Source organism: Juglans microcarpa x Juglans regia, chromosome 8S, assembly GCF_004785595.1.
Source record: "Juglans microcarpa x Juglans regia isolate MS1-56 chromosome 8S, Jm3101_v1.0, whole genome shotgun sequence".
Taxonomy (NCBI): domain Eukaryota; kingdom Viridiplantae; phylum Streptophyta; class Magnoliopsida; order Fagales; family Juglandaceae; genus Juglans; species Juglans microcarpa x Juglans regia.
In genome coordinates, this window is record NC_054609.1 from 325,622 (window position 1) to 349,762 (window position 24,141).

General features: G+C 36.5%; 3 protein-coding genes across 6 annotated transcripts; 2 read left to right on the forward strand and 1 right to left on the reverse strand.

Annotated features, from left to right (window-relative positions):
• The first annotated feature begins 2,780 nt into the window (after positions 1-2,780).
• LOC121244511 (protein decapping 5-like) lies at positions 2,781-8,281 on the forward strand. 3 transcript variants are annotated; one of them, XM_041142606.1, is made up of 8 exons: positions 2,781-3,108; positions 4,580-4,680; positions 5,067-5,138; positions 5,235-6,179; positions 6,996-7,061; positions 7,492-7,686; positions 7,797-7,910; positions 7,987-8,281. In XM_041142606.1, the coding sequence occupies exons 1-8, from the start codon at positions 2,958-2,960 to the stop codon at positions 8,131-8,133; spliced, it is 1,791 nt and encodes a 596-aa protein (XP_040998540.1). In that variant the 5' UTR covers positions 2,781-2,957; the 3' UTR covers positions 8,134-8,281. The 3 variants fall into 3 exon arrangements, with proteins under 3 accessions (XP_040998540.1, XP_040998542.1, XP_040998543.1); XM_041142608.1 differs by having other exon boundaries at positions 7,800-7,910; XM_041142609.1 differs by lacking the exon at positions 6,996-7,061.
• Positions 8,282-11,806: 3,525 nt separating this feature from the next.
• Positions 11,807-17,777, forward strand: LOC121244036 (protein CHUP1, chloroplastic-like). Its single transcript, XM_041142081.1, has 9 exons — positions 11,807-12,528; positions 12,764-12,855; positions 12,949-13,701; positions 14,298-15,659; positions 15,770-15,901; positions 16,221-16,402; positions 16,645-16,756; positions 16,941-17,084; positions 17,563-17,777. Exons 1-9 carry the CDS (start codon positions 12,420-12,422, stop codon positions 17,659-17,661), a joined length of 2,985 nt encoding a protein of 994 aa, XP_040998015.1. The 5' UTR covers positions 11,807-12,419; the 3' UTR covers positions 17,662-17,777.
• On the reverse strand, positions 17,706-21,369 carry LOC121244037 (uncharacterized protein At1g26090, chloroplastic). Of its 2 annotated transcripts, XM_041142082.1 has the most exons (7): positions 21,052-21,368; positions 20,311-20,454; positions 20,146-20,220; positions 19,846-20,039; positions 19,574-19,745; positions 19,053-19,469; positions 17,706-18,662 (listed from the first exon to the last, which is right to left on the reverse strand). In XM_041142082.1, exons 1-7 carry the CDS (start codon positions 21,247-21,249, stop codon positions 18,531-18,533), a joined length of 1,332 nt encoding a protein of 443 aa, XP_040998016.1. In that variant the 5' UTR covers positions 21,250-21,368; the 3' UTR covers positions 17,706-18,530. The 2 variants fall into 2 exon arrangements, with proteins under 2 accessions (XP_040998016.1, XP_040998017.1); XM_041142083.1 differs by lacking the exons at positions 20,146-20,220; positions 20,311-20,454 and having other exon boundaries at positions 21,052-21,369.
• Between the last annotated feature and the right edge of the window lie 2,772 nt (positions 21,370-24,141).

A 24,141-nucleotide genomic window follows, 5' to 3' on the forward strand; every position in this document is an offset into this window, starting at 1 on the left:
GATAACTAAACAATGAATTATTTCCTATGAAGCTATTTTTGCGCCAACTCTACCGACTTGAAAAACATAATTTTAGACTTAAAAAAAATAATCCAAGCCACAAACTTTCAACTAAAGCATTCCCATTTCCAATTTAAAATCATTTACAAACAAAATTTCAGCTCAAGATTTAACACTACCCTTGTTCTGAAGGTTCGTGATCTTTTCCAAAAGCGTCTCGTGGTCCTTCTCCATCACCGCTTCGTCCATTGTTAAAAACTTAACCATTGTTCTAAAAATCTTAAAACTGTTAAATACTAATTTGGTTAAACCTTTAACCCTCAACATCATAATAAACTTCTTCCAAAAATCAAAAAATTAAAAGAGAAATAGTCATTTCCCTTGTCATGTTTAATTGGGTCTCAAGATCTATAGATGAGCCCTTCGACTAAATCATTTACTTTTTGCAGATTATAGTATTATTTTTTGTAAGACAGATTCTAATACAAATAGAAAAATTCAAATGTTGTTAAATAAATATGAATTGAACTTGCATCAGGATAGAAAATAAACAAGGACAAAACTTGTATGATGTTTAGTAGAAATGTGACAGATGGGGTGCAAAATGAAATTATGTCAATGTGGAGTTTTAGTAATGTTCAACAATATGAGAAGTATATTGGCTTACCTCCCATGATAGGTAGATCAAAATCACAAGTTTTTTAAAAAATCAAGTAAAAAGTTTAGCAGAAGCTACAGAGTTGGAAGCAAAAGCTTTTATCTCAAGGTGGAAGGGAGGTACTTATAAAAACAGTGGCACTCTCTATCCCTATTTACGCAATGAACTGCTTTCAATTACCTAATAACCTATATACTAATTTAGAGATTATGATGACACAATTTCGGTGGGGTTAGAAAACAAATGAGGGAGTGATACATTGGATTAGTTGAGATCATATGTGTGAGTCAAAATCCAGAGTTGGGCTGGGTTTTAAAGATCTGAGGATTTTTAACATTTCTCTCTTGGCTTAACAGAGGTGGAGAATCTTGCAAGAAGAGGGTACTTTACTGCATAAGATCTATAAAGCAAAGTACTTTCCAAAAGTAAATTTCTTTGATTTAGCTTTGGGCACAAATCCTTCATATGTATAAAGAGGAATCTGGGAAGCAAAAAACTTATTAATTCAAGGATGTCGATGGAGAATAGGTTATGAAAAATCAGTAAAGATTTGAAAGATGTATGGATTCCTGGTCATCAAGCAGGAAATAAGCATGGTGGTGATAGACGATAATGAAGACACTATTGATAATCTTATTGACAAAAATATTATGTGGAGGAATATTGAAAAAATTAGAGTTCTATTCAATCCAACTGTAGCTACAGACATTTTGAAGATCATTATCTATCCAAGAGAAAATGAAGACCAGTGGTTGTGGACTCAAGAAAAAAATGGCAAGTTCAGAGTTAAAAGTGCATACAAATTTTATAGAGGGAAGTTAAAAAAGAACAAAGTGAGAGCTCTAGTGTGCATAGACATAAAGCTCTATAGAAAGTGCTGTGGAAGATGAAAACTCTAACTAAAGCCAAGGTTTTTGCATAAAGAGTTTGTAGAGAAGGCCTACCTACCCAATATAATCTTATAAAAAAAAAACATGTTGATATTGAAGATAAGTGTTGGTTATGTCATAACAGTTTGGAAGATCTTCCACATGCTTTATTTTACTGCCATACCATTAGAGATTTGTTAAACAAATATATTCCTTCTGTGTTGAAAATTGAGAAGAATGTGAATATAATGGATCTAACATTGTTTGTGAAGAAGGAGGGCAATATGGAGGATTTGACTATTTTTTTCTTTATAGGTTGGGGATTTTGGTTAGAAGAAACAAGATGGTACAAGAAAAAAAAATATATTGAATCTAAAAATGTGATTGAATATGCCTTGTCTATGCAGAAAATTCACAAGTATTTGGAACCTATACCAAGCACAAAATCTAAGGCTATTTGTTGCTGGAAACCCCACCTCATGTCTACCTCAAACTAAATGCGGATGGACCAAATTTTTTATTTTATTTTATTTAATTTTTATTTTTTATCAACATTATGAAAATGATATGGTTTTTTCTAAATAATTATATTTATCAAAAACAGTATGTAATGGTTTTTTCCCATTAATGATATGGTTTTATTATATAAAACAGATTACGTTTATTAATATATTATTGTTTATCTAAATAATTAATTTATAAAATTATTTAAAATATAAAAATATTATCATTTTCTTACTCATTATTCCATAAAAAAATAAAAACATAAATATAATTTTTGATTTTACTATTTACAATTTAAGTTATTAAAATCGATACATTTTATCTTAAATTATCAAAATATATTTTTTTAAAGACTTAATGATTGATATTATGTTAAGTGAATCATTAGTAAGATTTTACATTTTATATTTTAAATCATTATAATTGATAGCGGAATCTTAAGTAAATTAAGTTATTTTATTTTTAAGTTTATATATAGAATGCACCATTTATATAATTTAAATATAATATTTTTTAAAATCAAATTATGTCGAAAATTGTTTTTTTAATTATGAGAATAGAATTTTTGTTTAAATTATGCACAAAATATTCTTTTAGAATTTTGATTATTAGATAGATATAAAAAAAAAAGAAATTACTTACCTTAGTCGCAGCACACCGTATTGAGAGAGAAAAAAAAATATCATATAAGATGTGCAGAGAGTGTAACTAATATACAGCGGTGCTCTAAAAAGAATACTAGGTGTTATTATTCATTGGATCTCCTCCCGATAATCACAGTAACAACAAAAGCCACACGGCCCCATAACCTAAATCCTATTTTCTCTCTCCCTTGATTTCTTTCTGTCCCCCTTTCTTTCTCTCCGTTAATTATAGTGATAAATGATCTTAGGGTTATTGTAGTTTATGATTGGAATTGCAAGATTATGGCTTCCGAAAGTGCTTCCAGATCATCCACTACATCGGCCGATTCCTACATAGGAAGCTTGATTAGTTTGACTTCCAAGAGCGAGATCAGATACGAGGGCGTACTCTACAACATCAACACTCAAGAGTCCAGTATTGGACTTGAAAATGGTATTCTTTTTCTTTCTATTTTTTTTGCTTCCCTCTTATGATTTTCTAACATCAATACCCAAGAGTCAGTTCTTGGAGGAGGAGGACGCCAGTTTTGTTATTTTGAAGTTGTGGTTATTTTATACGAAACCCCCATTGCTGTAGAGGGCGTGCTTTGAGTGGCACTCGCCAAGTAAGATGTTTTCGTTGCGCACGACTCGTGCAACATCGGAATATTAACTTGTCTATAAATGCTATTGGTGACGGTCATAACTGTATGTTTTATGTAAGACTTGGGTTAGTCAATCGTCTAACTGGGAAAGTAGGGATGTTTGTGGGTCTCAATTAAAACACCATCTCAACTTATGTAATTCTTTAAGTTCAAGATGAGATAATCTTTTGATCCCTGTCATAGTCTTAATGGTCTTTGGACATTGGAGTGCTCTTCAGAAAATACTCTTCTATTTTTGTTTGTCCATAATTATGGTCTGGATGCATTTGTACATAGCCTGAGATTCTTGTTTTTTCCTGATTATTTTTCCCTCATTCTTGTTTATCCTATGTCATGTACCCTTTCTTTCTATATTTGATGTACGATGACCCAAGGGGTTGGCCCAAGTGGTGAAAGTCTTGGTCTAGGGGTATCACTCCCTTCAAGGTCCAAGGTTCAACACCTCATGGGTGCAAACAATCTTTTGGGGCCACACCCCTGGCGATTTAACCAGTTCCGTGTAAGGAAACTTTCGAGGGTATGGTGCACGGGACCATGGTTTACTCTTTAGGGGTGGGTCCGAAGGGCCCTGCCTTGGAGAGGTTCCCCGACATAAAAAAATATATATATTTTTTGATGTACGATGAGTGTTGGTAGAAGCATGCATAAGCGCAAAGCACCAACGCATAACTGCTTTGCTTTCCAAAAGCGAAGCCCATTTACAAAAGCATGATTTTTTACGCTTTTTCTATGAGCTTAAAGCATAGATGATTTCAAGTCCTAGAAAATGTTGTAAACGAATATTCTTAAGTATTTAGTTGATATTGAAGATCATTTACATACCATGGTGCCACATATTGTCATATGTGATGTGTATGCTTTGAACTCTATATAATAGTCTAAGTTGGCTTGAAGTCAATATCTATAATTCGGGAGTTTTTGGTCATGGCCTTTTTGGTATATTTTGATTTAACCTTCATTAAGGCTCACGCTTACACTTTGTGCCTAGGCTCTAGAAGGCATTTTTGTGCGGAATGCTTTCACCAACACACTATAATATATTTATAACAAAGAGATGTTCAGATGGATTTTTAATGCATGTATATGTCTTTTAATGTGGGTAATGGATGGATTTAGTTCCAATGACTTTCGTGCTGTTTTTCAGCTTTAGTTTGTAATTAGGTGTTTTCTCTTGTATACTTCCCGTGTAATTGTGCTATGCCTAATTACGTGGTTTTTTAATAAATTTCTTATAAAAAAAAATATCTTTTAATGTGGCAGTAAGGTCATTTGGAACAGAAGGAAGGAAAAAAGATGGTCCACAAGTCCCTCCCGGCGACAAAATCTATAAATATATACTATTCCGTGGGAGTGACATCAAGGTATCTTATGGGCAAGCAGCCTTTGGCTGCTCTTCATGTTGTTTACCACATTTACACCACTATTTATGCTTAATAATGCCAAGGTTTATGTTTACATTGTTTCTAGTGGTTCCCTGTATCAAATCTGCCTCTGTATGTTTGACAAGTCGAGATGAAACATAAAATCTGTCGAGATGACTGTAACAATTACATTTAAAATGGAGTGGCTTTGCCTTTTAGTGGATGGAATGGGCTGAGATTTTATGTTTCTTAAAAAAATGGAAAAAAGGAAAAGAACTGAACTGATATGAATTATCATATCAAGGTTCAACTTTTAGCACTTCCCCTTTGTTAATATTTTTATTTGAGTAGAAAGGTCTAAACATTCTTTAAGCTTCCTTTTGCAGGATTTACAGGTTAAATCTTCTCCACCTGTTCAGCCTATGCCACCCATAAACATTGATCCTGCTATTATTCAGGTGATTGGAGTGAAGAAATTTTTTATTTTTTATTTTTATCCCATTTCAAATTAAATCAGCTACACTATTCTGAATTCTTTCTAAATCTTATTGCAGTCTCACTATGCCCGCCCAATTTCTACTTCTACAAGCTTGCCTCCTGCTGTTAGTGGGTCTTTGACAGATATTAGTTCCCATAGTGCGCAGTTGGGACCCCACGGGTCAAGTTTCCAAGGTGGCCTTCCTTTGTATCAGCCTGGAGGTAATATAGCATCTTGGGGAGCTACACCACCTCCTTCTAGTGCAAATGGTGGTGGGCTTGCTATGCCAATGTACTGGCAAGGATACTATGGCCCACCAAATGGGCTTCCTCATTTGCATCAGCAATCTTTGCTTCGTCCACCGCCTGGGCTGCCAATGCCTTCTTCACTTCAGCTGCCAGTGCAATATCCTAATTTTAATGTCTCTTTACCCTCTGGTTCGTCAAACTTACCCGAAGTTCCATCTCCTTTGCCTCCTGCCAGTTCTAGTTCCATGAATTTAAGCTCCAGTTCTTTAGCACCATCAACTTTGCCGTCAACTCTGCCTCCCGTGCCTTCAGTTACACTAGCTTCTGAAACATTAGTAAACTCGGTGCCCAGCAAGGCCCCGCCTAGTTCTGGCCTTCCAACAATCACACTAGGTTCTAGTATGCCATCTCTGGCTCCTTTAGCTATGTCTAGCCCAGATATAAATGCTATTTTGCCTCCGATCTCCAATAAGCCTAGTGCAATTCCCGGACCAATCTTGTCATATCAAGCCTCTTCGCGATCTACCTCATCTATTGTTGGAACATCCAACACTATTCACGCAGAAGCACCAGCGCCATCATTGGTAACTCCAGGTCAGCTGTTGCAGTCTGTACCTAGTGCAGTTGCTTCTTCCCAAACTTTACAAACAGTGCATAAGGATGCAGAAGTGGATCAAGTATCATCTTCATCATCTGAATCAATAGTCCCAGTTCCAGCTGAAGGTCAGCCACCACTACTGCCTTTGCCGGTACCTTCACGAACTTCTCAAAAGGTGATCCTATTACATATGTTTCTGTCTGTGTGTCCAATTAACTGCCCACTCGTTTCTGTTATTTACAGGCTTGGTACCTTAGTTTCTACTTTAGATATGTCTGGGCTTGGTCGTAGTTTCCCTAGCTTGGTATTTTGAACCCCTAAGGGTTGGCTCAAGTGGTAAAGGCCTTGGGCTTGGGGGTATGCCCCCCTTAGGTCTAAGGTTCAAATCTTCTTGGGTGCAAATAATCTCTAGGGGCCATCTGACTAGGAGATTTTCTCCTTGAATTACCCGAGGTGCACTTGTGGGAAACTTCTTGCCGAGGGCCTGTGCACCCCCTAGATTGGTCAGGACGTTGTTCCAGGACACCCAGTGCCAATAAAAAAAAAAAAAGCTTGGTATTTTGAATTCTTATTGTGAGATGACAGACGGTAGGTTCCACCCTCCCCAAATAAACACTGTTGCCAGCTAACAAACTTTTCTTTAAGTATTTTTTGTGAGCTTTAATTCACAATATCTGAGGTTGTCAATGGGGTTTATGCGACCCTACCCTATCTACCCTTGTTTCATTGCAAGCTGCTAAAAGCACTTTATCTTGCAGTTTTTGTTTAAGTACTCTTCCCTCTTATCTTTCATGTGAGATTTATTTGCTGGATATCCAGAGGTTGCTACATGTGCTAAAGCAATTTAGTTTTTCTTCTCTCCTTTGAAGTTGATTGAACTTGGTGCTTTTTTATGCTAAACAATGATAACAAATTTAAACCTATGATTGATGTTATGTGTGTGGGGTTTGATGAGTATGCTGACATTGCTTCTCTCTCTCTCTCATCCCAGCCGAATGGAACTCCTTTTCAATATCGTCAAGGTTACCGGGGACGTGATAGGGGAGGAGGAAGTGGGGTAATTTATTATATACTGTTACATTTTAAGTTTAATTTGGTTTTTGGATGTGGATCAAGTTTACAATCTGAAAACTTGGTGAAAAGAATAATTATTAAATTAGTTGAATTGTGAGTTTCACTTTACAAGTTTCTGGATCTTGGTATTAACAACAATTTTAATATTGCTCAAGTTTTCGGAGTGTGAACTGTTGAAATGGCTTATTCACAATCATATTTAAATTGGAGATTGAATCTTAAGTCTACACGCAAGAACTGTCTGGTGGGGGTTTAAAATTTTTAGATGTGATGTGATATAATCTGATCAAGGTACTGCAGATGACATCTTTCCCCAGCAAATCTTGATTTACACAATGAAAGTGATTTATAATTGCCTTGATGCTTTCATTGAATGTGGGTTTGGCATGAAATGTTGACCATTTTCTGTGCAGAGTTCACGTCCAGTAACAAAATTCTCTGAAGATTTTGATTTCATAGCTATGAATGAGAAATTTAAGAAGGACGAAGTGTGGGGTCATCTTGGCAAGAGTAATAAATCTCATTCAAGGGAAGGGGATGGAGAAGTCAGTGATGAAGATGATACTCTAGATGATGAAGATGCTGAACTATCAAAGTTTGAGGTCAAGGTGAGATTTGATGTTTTGTGCCACTTTGATTAAATTGAGTTCTGTTGAGGGTGGGAAAAACGCATTTTTCTGCTTTTACTTTGTTGTGATATGTAGTTTCTTTATATCAGCAGTCTGTCTATAACAAGGATGATTTCTTTGATTCCCTCTCCTGCAACTCACTCAATCATGAGTCGCAGAATGGAAGGAGTAGATTCTCTGAGCAAATGAAGATAGACACGGAGGTAATGTGTGTTTTGATTTATCTCGCTCCAAGTTTTTGTGGGGTTATTTCCAACATATTTGGTGGTTTGGTTGCAGACTTTTGGTGACTTCACGAGATATCGGGGTGGTCGAGGGGGTCGTGGGTCCGGGCGTGGTGGCCGTTTTCGTGGTGGTTACTATGGAAGGGGGTATAACCATGTAGGGAGGGGCCGGGGACCAGGCATTTTCGGTCGTAGCCCTTAGGGACAAGACTTGTGAAATGTTGTAGTGGGTAAATATGAAGCCCGTCTGCCCCTGACAGCAAACCGGTTGAGGGCTGTGCTTATTATGGTTGTCTTTTATATTAGATTGTCCAGAAAATAAAGATTAGGATATGGATTTTGATTTTTAAGTAGTCTTGATCTGTTTTGCATTTAACGTTCCTTTTCATTTGAAGTTAAATGAAAAAACCGAGTTGCACGAGTTTCTGAGATATAGCTAAAACGATGCAGGAACTATAAGAGCCCCAGAGTCACTTGGTTTTGGATAAGACTTTGGCTGCTATTGGGACGGTGTAGTCCACAAAAATAGGACTGAAAACAACTTATCATTTATCCTCAATATCACACAACATTATATTTTAGAAAATATACCCGTTGACAAGTTAACACCATCAAATTCCAATGCCAAAATCCTCGAAAAAAAACATCCTCAGCCAATATGATATAATATTGATGGATGGAGTCCACCTCTCCCACGGCAAAAACATAACGTATGTGGCCAAATGCCAATCTTATCGATGGTCTCAGCCAAAATATGCTTGTTCTAACAATAACAAAATATGTTATTTATGATTTTATAAAGGAATTGTGGAGTGTGAGGATTCGATCTCAGGACATCACTCACTAGAGAATATCATTAGGTCTATATAAAATTATTAGTTGCTAATTGATTGAGACTGCACTAAAGGATGTCAAAGATGAACACAAAACCACAAGGGAACAAGTGTCGGAGAAAAGCCAAAAAGGATAAATTTACGGGGTTCTGGCTCAATCACTTGCAAAAAGTTTTGGTGGACTAGATTTTGTTTGGCTACACCATGCCTTGTGCTCCAGTCCATTAAGCTAGCGGTTGAGAACTCAATTTTCAGCCTCAATAAACTTTATTCACCAAACCCACCATCTACTCATCTTCATTTTTGTCATCGTGTGCGCAGGCATGCCTTTGAGGTGGACCCACTTTACGAAACCCTTGAGATTTATTATTGTCTGTACTAATCAGAGAAACCGAACCCTTAGATCAAAAGAATTCCTTGTGTGGATCCCTACAGCGCACACAGACACAGCCATCCTCAAAAGGTACATGATTGATCCACTAGAAAATGCAGAAATGCTAGTATTCTGCGAGATCAGTCCACAATATGTCCTTAGTCATTTGGATCTTAATAATCTTATTTTCCAAACCCTTCAATCAAAGCTTAGAGGATTCACAGTCGGTGTCGCAAAGTATGTTTTTCCCTATATTTTAAAAAAAAGTTTAGGGTTTTCGTCCCAAACCCTCCTCCAGCCGAATCCTTAAAATGAGAATCAACTATTCGGATGCTACAACGGTTCCCAATTTTGGGGATCCACTGTACATCCCCAAATCTGATTTCGTGCTTTTCCTGTCATTGGTCCCACGTCTCCTTCTCTTCGACTGTTGGGTGCCCTCGTCTTTTTCGCCCCTCCCTCGCATTGTAGCCACCATCGATGACAGCCTCTCCATCGGAAATCAATGTAAGTCCTCATCCCTTCTCGATTTCCTCCATGGCTGGATTCCCCCTTCTCCCTCGCACATACTAATCTATTTGACTTCCTCCATGGTTGGACTTTGTGAGAATCAGGATCTTCCATGACTGGTCATCGAGCTTCTCTGTTACATTTCATTTTTGGGATCTTCTATGGTTGGACTCCATCATTCTCTCTTGCACAAATCCAACACTAAAATTGCTTACCCATCCATATGCTTTGTAGTGAGATTTGTTCTTGCTTGTGCTTTTTTCGAATTTTTCTTGCAATTTACATATATATGCTCAGAGATTGGGATTTGCTATGCACTGATTTGGGGCTATTTAGTGCATTGTATTGCTTACTCCAAAAAAAACCTTCACTTTTTACAAGTCTCTACTGTTGGATTGGGATATGTTATTGCTGTGATTTTGGTGATTTGGTGCACTGATTGATTCTTGCTTGTGTTAGTTTCGGATTTTTTTACAATTTACATACATGTGCTTAGAGATTGAGATTTGCTATGCATTGATTTGGGGCTATTTGGTGCACTAAATTGCTTACTAAAAAAAAATCCTAACTTTTTACAAGCCTCTGCCGTTTGATTGAGATTTGCTATTGCTGTGATTTTGGTGATTTGGTGCACTGATTTGTTCTTGCTTGTGTTGTTTTCAGATTTTTCTTGTAATTTACATGCATCTGCTCAGGGATTGTGACTATTTGGTGCACTGATATGTGAATTGCTTGCTTGAAAAAATACCCTAGCTTTTTACAAGCTTGTGCTCTTGGATTATTGCTGTGATTTTGTCTATTTGGTGCATTGATCTATTCTTACTTGTACTGTTTTCGGATTTTTCTTGCAATTTACAAGCTTGTGCTCAAAGATTGGAATTTGCTTTTACTACGATCTTTTTTTTTGGTGCACTAATCTGCCCTTGCTTTCTTGAAAAAAAAGAACTCTAGCTTTTTACAAATACTCCCATCAGTGAATTAATTTGTGGGTTTAATTTTTAATTAAAAATGGATAAAAATATATGTTCATAGCTTTCTTTGTTCTTTCTTATTTGTTATTGCTAACTCAAAACCAATTTTTCGATTGCGTAAATTATGAGGTAATTTTATAAATTATTGATGGTTTGATTTTTATGAACTATTATGGTACTATCTCATTTACAAATTTCAATACTTGTCAACTTTGCAGGCTGAGCAGGCTTGCGGGCTTTTCTGTTGGTATGATCCTAAAATACTAACATATGGCCAAAAGACAATTCACCGATTAAAAACTGAACTTCATAAGATACAAGTCTCAATGGACATCCAAACCGTTAGACATCAAGTACAAATTGATTAAGAGAGGCGTAAGAGAAAATTAGAGAAAATGAGTTTGATTATTGTGATTTCGATGTCGTGGTTATTTGTTTTGATAATTTATTTCGAAAAATTCTGAGCAATTTTATGTTGACATGTAATAAGCTTTTGGGTTTGGTGTCTAGGCATTTTCAGTGTATGTAATTATAACATTGTTTCATTCATAATACATGCAATTTGTGTTTTGGGACTAGTGTGAATGGGCAATAGTAGTACTTGTATGGTAATATTTATTTGTTACAAATACAATACCGTTATTATTAATTTATACTATTGCTATTCTTGTCATTTATTTATCGGTTAAAAATAAAATATCCTTTGAAAAGGTGAATATTAATTATTTTTAAAATCGTAATAATTTTGTCACTATTCTCGTACTGGGATAAAAAAATCAGCTTTATGTTCAATAATTAAACTTATGTAGAAGCTAATATTGCTTAACCTAGGAAAAAGATAAAAGATGTAGTAGTTAAGAATGTAAATGGAAGTAAGAGAAAAAAATAATAAAGAAAGAATAGAGAATTAATATTTTAATAGAATAGAGAATTTATAGGGAATGAGATGTAAGAGATTTTTAAAAGATTAGTAAAATTTAAGATAAAATATATAGAACGGTGTATTTGAGTTAAAATTTAAGAAATTTTATAGGGAATGGGATGGGAATGCTTGTCCAGATCGATCGAATGGTTACGATGACAGATGTGTTTTCAATGAATTGTTTATCTACCTTAGCTTCATATTGTCAAGTTGGAAGTTTTATCAGAGTAGCACCTACCAATTATCTGGAGAACTCACACAAATATTTTGTGTGGCATAGAAGACGAGACATTTTTCCAGTCATCTAATCCACTCTACCTAACGGCCAGAACGCAAGGCACACAGAACAGCATTAGTTTTCGTTCGAATTTACAGTTGCTTGTCTTTTTCAGTTCTGTTATTTGGCTTGTTTTAACTGTTCATATTCCTCTTGGCAACTGTGATAACATTTTAGACAGAAATTCTGACTTGTCAATCCTTTTTGGATAAAGAGTGGCCACTAGTAATTGGTGGTTGCTGCAGCTCCTAGCATGACAGTTGTGCTGGAATTCTACTTATCGGGAATTTCGTTTCGCGCATACAAGAAAGTTTGCCCATTGGAAGGTCCATAAACCTGATAAGGCGATAAAGCTGGTGTTGCAAGCCTATAGTCGGAGACGACTGACTTTTTTTTTCCGACTTTTTTTTATTTTTTGTTGTTGTATAAATGCTACTTTTTTTAGCTCTCTTTGTCATTAGAGAATTTGGGTGGCCGTTGTTGCATACATAGCCTGATGGGTTGATGATGGGACTTGGAAGAAATGGGTGGTGGGGTGTTTTGAATTGGGTTCTATGTATAGATGAGTTTAGCGTTAAGAATTTCCCACCAACAATACCTTCATGATATCCCGGCTAAGCCTCCTGGTTGCTGCTTCAATTGCAGCCTTTGCAGTTAGGCAGCTTAATGTCAAAACCTCAAGGTCATCGACCTCAGAAGTTAGGCTTCCAGGTATTTATTTCCATGAGTTTGCGTGTCTGTGAACAAATGTCACTTATCTAATTGTTTGTTGCCAATACAATTTCTCTCATGTTGTTGTTGTTGTTTCTTTTTTTTTATTCTGAGAAATATTTGCATAACATTTATGATGACGGCTATCTTAAGGAGGAAATATGTTTTTGTCTTCAGTTTTCTTGTAAATTTTTTTCTCTTAAAACTGAAGTCATTTGGTGACAATGGAACTCAGAAAATGGTGAAGCGAACTTTGAACCACATCAGTGTGAGGAGAGAGGCGAAGAGCAGGACGTACATTCTTATGATAGACTCAAAGAGAAGGACGTAAGTACTTCAACTTTAAATAGAGTTTCATCTCTTTTATGGCCATACAAATCTGATTTTGGGTGGTTTGCGTTTTGTAACTTTTTTCTGCAGGGGAAGGAGGAAGAGGAGGAAGAAGAGGTTAAATTAATTAGCAGTGTATTTAACAGAATTCAGGGAAATCCAATTGATATATATGATGAAGAGATTTTGCCTGAATTTGAAGATCTTTTATCTGGGGAGATTGAATTTCCATTTCCTGGTAAGACTATTAATGATGCAGAGATAGACAGGGTATATGAAATCGAGATGGCAAATAATGCAAGTGAATTGGAGCGGTTGCGAAAACTAGTAAATGAATTAGAGGAGAGAGAGGTAAAGCTTGAAGGTGAATTGCTTGAATACTACGGATTGAAAGAGCAGGAATCGGATATTCTTGAGTTACAGAGGCAACTCAAGATCAAGACAGTGGAGATTGACATGCTCAATATCACCATTAACTCTTTGCAAACTGAAAGGAAAAAGCTTCAAGAAGAGATTGCACAGGGAACTTCAGCAAAGAAGGAGCTGGAGGTGGCAAGGAACAAGATCAAGGAATTGCAAAAGCAGATTCAGCTTGAAGCTAACCAGACGAAAGGCCAGTTGCTGTTGCTTAAACAACAAGTTTCAGGTTTGCAGGCAAAAGAGGTAGATGCTGTCAAGAAAGATTCTGAAATTGAAAAGAAGCTGAAAGCTGTGGAGGAGTTAGAGATCGAAGTTGTAGAGCTTAAGAGGAAAAACAAAGAACTTCAACATGAAAAGCGGGAGTTGACTGTAAAACTTGATGCTGCAGAGGCTAGAATATCAGTCCTCTCCAATATGACAGAGGTCAGAATCATGATGCTCTACTTTTTTTATTCTTTGCACGCCTGGGGGTGTTGAAATTTAATCTGTTCTTTTACTCGAGGAATAAAACACTGACATGGTTCCTTCTTCAAACATATCAATACATGAATAGATAGCAGATGGTATATTAAGTAATTAGGATATTACCTGTTGCTTGAATGGGTCAACTTTCCTCATCAGCAGTGTCTTAACATCCATTGCTCATACTAAATTAATCATGTAACTTGCCAAACAAGATATCCATGCTATAGTAAAAAAAAAAAAAAAATGTTGATTGTTGAGATCATTAGGTAAATGAAGTGGATATTATAGCTACTTGAATATTATAAAAACATCGCAATATCTCTGAATGGCTTTTGTAATAAGTGCCGACTTTTTTTCAATGGCTAGCTTCTTGTTCTTCACAATAATTAGTCAATTTTGGAAGATGTTCTAAAGGACAATTTCGAGTGCTTGATATGACGACCTGGTAAAAGGACTAGAATGTTTGTAATAATGAATCCAACATGTGTTTTAATATGTGCTGGTACATGTTATGGGTTCAACTCATTCTTTCTGTGCTTTGCATCACACTGCAGAGTGAAAGGGTTGCCAAGGCAAGAGAGGAGGTCAATAATCTTAGGCATGCAAATGAAGACCTGCTAAAGCAAGTGGAAGGACTTCAGATGAATAGATTCAGTGAAGTTGAAGAGCTAGTGTACCTTCGTTGGGTCAATGCATGCTTGAGATATGAGCTCCGGAACCATCAGGCACCTGTAGGGAAGACATCGGCTCGTGATCTCAACAAGAGTCTGAGCCCCAAATCTCAAGAGAAGGCTAAACAGCTGATGTTAGAGTATGCAGGATCAGAACGAGGACAAGGAGATACAGATCTTGAAAGCAACTTATCCCACCCATCCTCACCCGGAAGTGAGGACTTCGACAGTATTTCTATAGATAGCTCCAGTAGTAGATATAGCAGTCTCCTTAAGAAACCTACCTTAATCCAAAAGTTGAAAAAATGGGGCAAAAGCAAAGATGATTCTAGTGCTCTTTCACCAACATCCAGATCTCTCTCAGGAGGTTCTCCAAGCAGGCGACCAAGGGGTCCATTGGAATCCTTAATGCTAAGGAACGCAGGTGATAGCATGGCTATCACCACTTTTGGCAGGATGGAGCTGGAACCCAACTCTCCTGAACCTCTGACTCTCCCTGGTATTAGAACACGGGTTTCATCAAGTGATTCACTGAATACTGTAGCAACATCATTCCATTTGATGTCTAAATCAGTTGAAGGAGTTGTAGATGAGAAATATCCTGCATATAAAGACAGGCATAAGTTGGCCCTAGAAAGGGAGAAGCAAATTAAAGAGAGGGCTGGGCAAGCAAGAGCAGAGAAGTTTGGTGACAAATCAAATTTAAATCTACGTGACCCTACATCCAAGGTTGAAGGACAGAGACCTATAAATTTGCCGCCAAAACTTGCTAAAATAAAGGAGAAGGTGGTTGTATCTGGTGACTCAGGTAACCAAACTAATGATGACAAGACTGATTCTCAGACAATAAGCAAGATGAAACTTGCTGACATAGAGAAAAGGTCTCCTAGGGTGCCTCGGCCACCTCCTAAACCATCTGGAGTTTCTTCTGCCGGTAAAAATCCAAATCCTCCAGGTGGAATACCTACTGCTCCACTGCCCCCACCTGGTGCCCCACCTCCACCACCACCACCACCACCTGGTGGACCACCCAGGCCACCTCCTCCACCTGGAAGCCTACCAAGAGGCGGAGGGAGTGGTGATAAAGTTCACCGGGCTCCTGAACTGGTTGAATTTTATCAGTCATTGATGAAACGAGAGGCAAAGAAGGACACACCATCTTTATTTTCTTCAACACCGAATGCATCAGATGCCAGGAGTAACATGATTGGGGAGATCGAGAACAGATCATCATTCCTCTTAGCTGTGTGTTAAAATTTCTCTTTGTATTCATTTTCTTCTTATCTTGAGCATAAAGGTATGGTTTGTTGTTGAGAAATTTAATAAAGAGTCAAAACTGTATGCACTGGATCCAGGTGAAAGCTGATGTGGAAACTCAAGGTGATTTTGTCATGTCATTGGCAACTGAAGTCCGAGCCGCTTCCTTCACCAACATAGAAGATCTTCTGGCTTTTGTAAACTGGCTAGATGAGGAACTCTCTTTCTTGGTATGCTACAAAGTTCTCGTTCTCTTTTATTTTCCTTTCTGACAGAGATCCTCAAGAACGAACAGAAGGGGACCATAAAAATTCCAAGAAACTACAAAGTATGCTGTAGCTAAATCACAATTTTTTAGCCTTATGAACACTGCTTTCCAAGATCAGCTCTCATCTTTTCTGACATTCCCACTAAGCAAGCTCCAAATTTTCTCAAGATCCACAACAATGGGAGCATATATTTAAATTTACCGGGTGAACAGTCTACACATATTTCCGTAGCCGTTGGAGAAATGTTTATAATTTGTTGTTTCTCTCTCTATATGATAAGGTTGATGAGCGGGCAGTCCTCAAGCACTTCGATTGGCCCGAGGGAAAAGCAGACGCATTAAGAGAGGCGGCTTTTGAATACCAGGACCTCATGAAACTAGAGAAGCGAGTCTCTGCTTTCGTTGATGATCCCAAGCTTCCATGTGAAGATGCTCTGAAAAAGATGTACTCGTTGCTAGAAAAGTAAGAAATTTTGTTCACATGCATTTATATAGATAACTAGGACGGATACATAGTTATTGATTAATTTCGGGAGAATCATTTGAACATTCTGTCGTTTCTTGTATGTGGAGAACTTATATCATTCTTTACCTTTTTAGAAGTAGCTTTCCCCAACTTTTTTACTTTGTTGTACAGCTTGACTTGCTAATTGCCATTTACATGGAGCATATATAATCTTACGTTTTCTCTTGATGTTTTGACAGAGTGGAAACTAGTGTGTATGCCCTCTTACGTACAAGGGACATGGCAATTTCCCGATACCGGGAGTTTGGAATTCCAGTCGATTGGCTGTTAGATTCGGGAGTTGTTGGCAAGGTATGGTTTCAAGTTTTCAACTTTCAACTGAAGGGAAAAAAAGAAGAAAAAATTCCGATTGCTAGTGCTTCTAAATCAACCTCACTAGAAATACAAAAAGTGCGTGTATCTGCTGCAGACTGCAAATGCTTGCATGAGTTGTATATGCAACAGAATGGTCATATATCATTTCTTCCCATTGCAGATAAAGCTCTCATCCGTGCAATTGGCGAGAAAGTACATGAAACGAGTAGCATCGGAACTTGATGCATTGAGTGGACCCGAGAAGGAACCGAACAGAGAGTTTTTGGTTCTGCAAGGCGTGCGTTTTGCTTTCCGTGTTCATCAGGTCTGTTAATATTCTATATTTGGTTATCCTAACTTATTTGATTTACATTAAAGTTAAAATCAGGTAGCTGAATTAGGAAACATTGTACAAGTGGGGCGGGTAATGAGTTATTCTCATGTATTCTGTGAATAATAGTAAAAAAGTAATAAAAAAAAATAATGATTAAATATTAAATAGTAGTAAAAAGTAGGTAATGAAAAGTATGAAGTGAAAAATAATAATAAATAATAGTGAGATATTATAAGAATACTTGAGATACTCTCAGTAGTCAAACTCAGTATTCTGAGAATACTTGAGATTCTCTCCGTTTGTCAATATCGCAACACACTTTCATTGATGTATTTAGTGTTTGCTAAGTTTCCAAATCGATAACAATCTTGCATTTTCTAGGGTGTTTTTACAATGGTGCTTTTCAATATGAAAATCTAGAACACATTATGATTATGCGATTTTAACATTGACTTGGACCTGTTCCCAGTTTGCGGGAGGTTTTGATGCAGAGAGCATGAAGGCTTTTGAAGAACTTAGAAGCCGTATCCATACACAAGTGGGAGAAGACAATAAGCAGGATACATAAGTCTTTATTTTTACTTTTTTCATTTGCATTTTGTACCTCTTTTCTTTTGGGGTTGTATATTTCAACTGTCACTCCATGTTGCAGAAAACATCTCATATATATATTGGACATCAAAAGGGGGAAGGGGAATAGATCATACATAATTTATAAAATCTATGACTATGATCCATTTAACTTATATAAGTAGGCATCAAAAGAGCAAGAAAACAATGAAAGATAAAGCAAATGAACCAAACAACATGAGTATAACCGTATAACTCATTTAACAGATTGTTGAGCTACGTATTTATATTTAGAAGAAACTAGACTGGAGGGGAAACAGCTTTTGTAGCAAAAGATTTCATCGGAGTCTCTCAATATGCTCTCTGAATACATCTTCGAGATAGTTTCTTTGTCAAAATCGTGCCCCCAATACAGTCTGAGAAGGAATTTCTGTCCACCGAGGGTAGGAAAGTAGTCTTCTCATGCACCTGTCGGTCTAACCCCACTCGGGATGTGATTCAAGATAGGGATAGATAGTACCATATATTGTGAATGAGAGATGTAGCTGGAGCAGTTGAAAGATTTACTTGGGACATGCTATATATTGCATTTATTGACTTCCCGGTGAGGTATAGACCTCAAAGATCCTGGGACAATCGAATGACAACATGAATTTTCCCAGCAGCTGGCTGGAGGAAAGATACTTTTGTATGATCCTAGATAAACTGAAGTTGTACACATATTCATCAGGAGCATGATACCAAAACATTCTATTATTCGAAGTTCCACATGCCCCCCAAAAATCAAAAGTCATAATTATCACGCATGGGTCTTTCCCTAAAAAAGACGTCCAATGCAAAACAGAATAATATTTAATTGTAATTCCACTACCGCATTGTGATTACAAGACTTCTATTCATGAACTTGGCACCACCCACCTTTCCTTGAATATCTGGAGGCAAAAGAATGACACGTCTTTGATCACCTGCTTCCACCAGTAACTCAGATCCTCCACGATACTGCATTTGTCAGAAAATAACAATATCGATCAGAAACTCTGTAAATTCAACCAAGAGCACAACAACATAACACGGATGGACTACAAGAGTTTATTTATTTATTGATAAGTGAGACGGACCACCAGAAAATAAAATATAATGTAAATGACTATATCTAGAAGTTGATCATCCTACAACAAATCCCCTAAAATGACTGTCTAACTCTGCACGTCTTGTATTTCATTACATGTTTTATAAGTTAATTCCTATATTTTGAAGAAGTATCTATAATTTAGTGATTACTTCTGAATTGCGGAGTAGGAAGCTCAGGGAAGCAGCTTCAAAAGCATATTCTCTAACAATTTTTTTGTTCTCTCCTTCGAGAGTCGCAAACAAAAAAAGATGACATACTTGGTATAGCTTGATCTCAGACTTGTCAAAACCAGGCATCAGAAGGGTTACAGATTTTTTCGCTGGATCAAATTTTACTGATGACATATCGCTGGTGTGGCTTGGTGGTAGAGAGAGAAGATTCCTTGCATCTTTACAAACAGTTTTGAGCATGACCTCGTTCCAGTCTAGAGGGGAATCGACCTGGAATTGTGGAGTAAAAGCAAAAGGCAAGGGTGAAAAAGTTCTCTTGACTTGTTCCACCAACTCTTCATTCAAGTTTGGAGAATCAATACCAAATGCACCAGAAACTTGTGCACCAGCTTGGACTGTACAGCCCCAATAACGTAATGCAGAATTAACAGAGATTGGACTGTTCGGATGCATAACAAGGAAGCAGCCGAATTTATGTGGTTCTGAGAAGATAGAGGATCCTCTCTGCATGGCACATAAGTAATGCATAACTTCATTGAGTTTACACTTGACTGTATTCATAAAAATGAGAATCTGACTGTATTCATAAAAATGAGAATCGCATTTACCTCCAACATTTGTTCCAGAGTGTCCCATACTTCTGCACTCATTTTCCCATTCAGATAGGACCTGCTACCGCTGATACTCAGGGCTTCATCCACAAGTCTCACAAGTGAAGGACCAGCCACTCTTCCAAGATCAGTCTTTTCAGCCAAGTTCCGTAGATACTTTAAATACAATCTGCACTGTCATGTTATCGTATATTATACCATAGAGAGAGAGAGAGAGAGAGAGAGAGAGAGAGAGAGAGAGAGAGAGAGAGAGAGAGAGATGTTCTTACCTTGCTTTACTGGTTGCACCTATTATCCGTAGGGTTTCCTCAGTACTGATTCCATCATATATAATCACATCAAATTTCTCTTTTCTGTGGTTTTCTTGAGCCACATTACTTAATAATCCAACAAGCCTACCAAGTGCAAATACTGAAAAAATAGTGTCCATCCCAGGAAGTACCCCAAGCTCTTCTCCCACAATCTACACATTCAAAGGAATGGTATATAAAGTCCTCCAAAATATTCAAGGGATTATAGCTGCGAAATTAGACTGCCCAAGAACATCAGCAATGGTATTACGTACACACCCCTTCAAGAACTCCTTGTGTCATATTAAGACGGGCATCTGCTCGCTTGAGCCAATTGAGAGGTTCAAGAAGTATCTGTAATTACCAACGACAGTTCATCTTGAGTAACCACTCAAAGCAAAGCTTTCAGGTGGCAGAGAGTAGGATAGAAGGGGGAAAACACACTTTAGAGGTTTCCAACCTAACAGCCGAAAGGTTATTGTTGCATATGACAGGAGAAGTTCCAATCTTACAGTTCAAAAGATAATCGGCAGATGGGTCTTGATTATGTATCACCAAGCACGTGCTGAGTCCAGCCAATGCATAATGCTATAAACCAGAAACAGTGAGAGAGAATAAAATCAGTTAAAATATCTTATACTTAATCTTCAAGGCATTTTAGCGAAAACGATCTTAAGTTCAAAAATCCTAGGATTACTAGTGAAAAAAAAAATTAATTATTTGATAAGTCAATTGGTAGACTTACATTAATAGTTGAAAAACGGTTCAGAAAGAGGTTCCTATATGCACTTTTCACTTTCATGAAGAAGCACAGGTTTATCGCTTGTTTGATTGAAACATAGTCAACTATAAAATGTTTTAGAACTCTTATTTGCTCTATTACTCTGAATATCTTACCCATCATTTAATATCTTTCATTTTCCCCCTCTTTGCTCATCTCTATGGTGTTTTCTTTAACTGGGAAACAATCAAGTTGCAAATATTAATCACATTTCTCATTCTCATTCTGAATAAATACTCATAATCCATAGTCTCTTACATTCTTACCACAATCGTACACGACCAAAACTAAAGGAGAAGTAAGGCAATGAATTTTTTTAACTCAACCCACAAATTATAACTAAAAATAAATAGCAAAAACTCGTAATTAAAAAATAATGGTAGACGCAATATATTACTATGTACCTGAGCGGCGAATACCGCAGAGGTGGTCTTGCCGGACCCACCTTTGCCCAAAAAGGTGACCAATTTCGTTGATTGCTGAGAAGAATTGTTACCACCATCATCAGTCAATGAAACTGGCAATGCAAAATCTCTTCTTCCAAGGGTGGAGTGGGAAGTGGGGTTAGCGAGAAGGAGAGGAAAAGAGAGAAAAGAAGCCATTTTTTTGTAACAATATTCGTTTGCGAGTGGAAGTATAGCGAAAGACGGGAGACGGGGGGATGTGGCTTGAAGGGTGGTTGCTGATTGGTGATTTGGGAAGAGAAGAAACGAGGAGATGGATCTGAAACAGAAATCGTGTGAGAATATATATATAGGTTGGGCCGAAGTGGTAAACTGAGATTTCAAAGGGTAAGGGACCTTTGAGCGGTGCTTCTTCAGCAGAAAAGGGCCAAGGAGAGGAATGAAGGCCCGCTGTAGGTTTCAAGTTTCAACCTCTTAGCTGTGCAGGCAAGTACCCAAATATAAATACCTAAATTCAGAAATTGAGTGTATTAGAATAGTCAAGATTCGAATTCAGATCTTTATTTTAATGTTATTAAATTATTATTAAATTTTTAAAATAAATAGTAATTTCATACATAGTTAATTTTATATATATTTATTTTATTATGCAGGAACAATTAAATTTGACGAGGTTTCAGCTTGCTGAAAATAATTTTTACTGAAATATACATACTAATTATGAACTCCTATATTTTGACATAATATATTGAATATGCATAATGCCGGCCAGATCAAGTACCTCAAATTCAGGATCAATGCATGCCAATTTGATCATTAATTAATTTGACATGATGCGAAAAATATTATAAAAACCTAGTTATAAGGTCATATATATATGCATGGTTTGTTTTGGATAAACAATTAATAATCAATATTCTCCAATATTATTTATGTATTTATTATTTATTGGTCGACTAATTATTTTTTCCATCTTCAAATATTTATTTATTATAGTAATTAGTTTGAGATTGTCATGTAGTACTGATCAATGATTTTGAGGGACGTTGCAATTTGGATATATATATATATATACACACACACACACACACATACATACAGTACTTATGATCGTCTCATGTCATACATGGGCCGGCCACCAAAATGAATTAATTAAGACTAAACATCCCACCACTTATGTATTCGTTCTCCAGAATTAATCGTGTACGTGCACCTACCATCGCAATTAATATTACATTAATATTGATAATAATATTGATAATATACTTACACGTTATACATACATCTTATATATATATATATGTATGTATAATTAGCTAATATATATTACATGTTCTTGTTAATTTATAATTTTATTAATCTCTACTGTAAGCAAGTCTCAAGATGCTATGATCTCTAGTCTTTTCTATTAATTGCATCAAATATATATATATATATGGTATTTTTCCGATAATATTAATGCTGTCAAGTAGCTTTTCAGGATTAGGTGGTCTATCCTTGCATTAATTATTCATTAAGAGATAGTTAATCACTCTCAAAACTGTTTAAACTCTGATGGATATTGGAGGATTTACCTATATATATTTCGTAATTTGACAGCACTGCATGGGTCGATCGACGACGTTGATGTTGGCCACTCATGATGATCATCATATCCCTTTCAAAAGATGCTAATTATAAGTGCACTTGTACTAGTACGACTATTGGCGAAAACTAATTTAGTCGGCAAATCCCTACCTACCTACCTAATTCATTGCTACGTACGTACGCGGCTCATTTACTACTGTGAAACTAATATATATTCACTTCTATATATATGTCATGTGTGTGTGTATATATATATATATATATTTATATTCTGATCTCATATATATATCTATTATATATAATGGTGTGGTTGGGAGGCTAAACTATACATATAGATGGTCGATCCAAGAGATTATTGCAGAGATATCGTAATGCACTAAGCTGCAACAGTGCTAAGTTGGTGGGTCACGTACGTTGCAGTTGAAATAGAGTAATTCACACTGATCAGGATGATCGATCATGCGTCGTGGGGGCGGGCGGTACTGCCGGCCAGCCACATGCATCATATATATTTTGATCGCATAATATTCCAATATTAATTGTCGATGAGCACTCTATATATAGTACTACTCCAAGTAGTACTACTAGATGATCGATGCTCATTTTATTTGATCGAGCTAGCGAGCTATAGGTATATATATACTCAAGCCAACCATTAAGTACTACTGCATGGACAACAGTACTACTCCAACTAATTAATAATTTCTTTGGTCGATATTGCTAGTTAGCTAGCTGGCCGTACGTGCATGTGGGTTGATCATGTATTTGCATGGGGATTAATATGCATATATATCCATATTGGCAGTACCTCGATTGTCTGCAGTCCGATCACTTTATGGATCGATCGAGTTACTTTGTTTAATTTGGAAACTTAAAACAGCCAATTACTGATCGAGATGATCACTGCATAGAAATCGATGTTTAAAGCAGTGGAAAGGCATGATAAGCTAGCTTTTGATCCCTGGTCGCTTTTCAATTTAATTTAATTTAATTTTCCACGTTAATTGGTAAAGGAAAAAAGGATGTCTTCGTTGGTCAAGCTGTGTGTATAATAATAATAGACTATATATATATATATATATATATATATATATATATATATAATATGAACTATCATGGACACGATCGATCGATCTTCTATATAAACAAGTTTCACCCACATAAATGATATATATATATATATATATATATATATATATATATATATAACATGATGATAATGGTATTCTTCCATGAGTGGAGCAGGTATATATATATATATATATATATATATATATATATATTTGAAATTCAACATGATCAGTACCTTAACCCAATCCGCGGGCCCCGGCTACTCGTAATGTACAGTCCCAATGAACACTAGTACGTACTATTGCATCCAATATTTAGTGCTATATATATATGTATAGCACCGGCCCTTAAGGCCGGAAAGTACTAGAGATCAGCTAATTTAATCAAAATGGCCTATACATGACGGCTAGCTTAATTAATTGGTTTAATTAG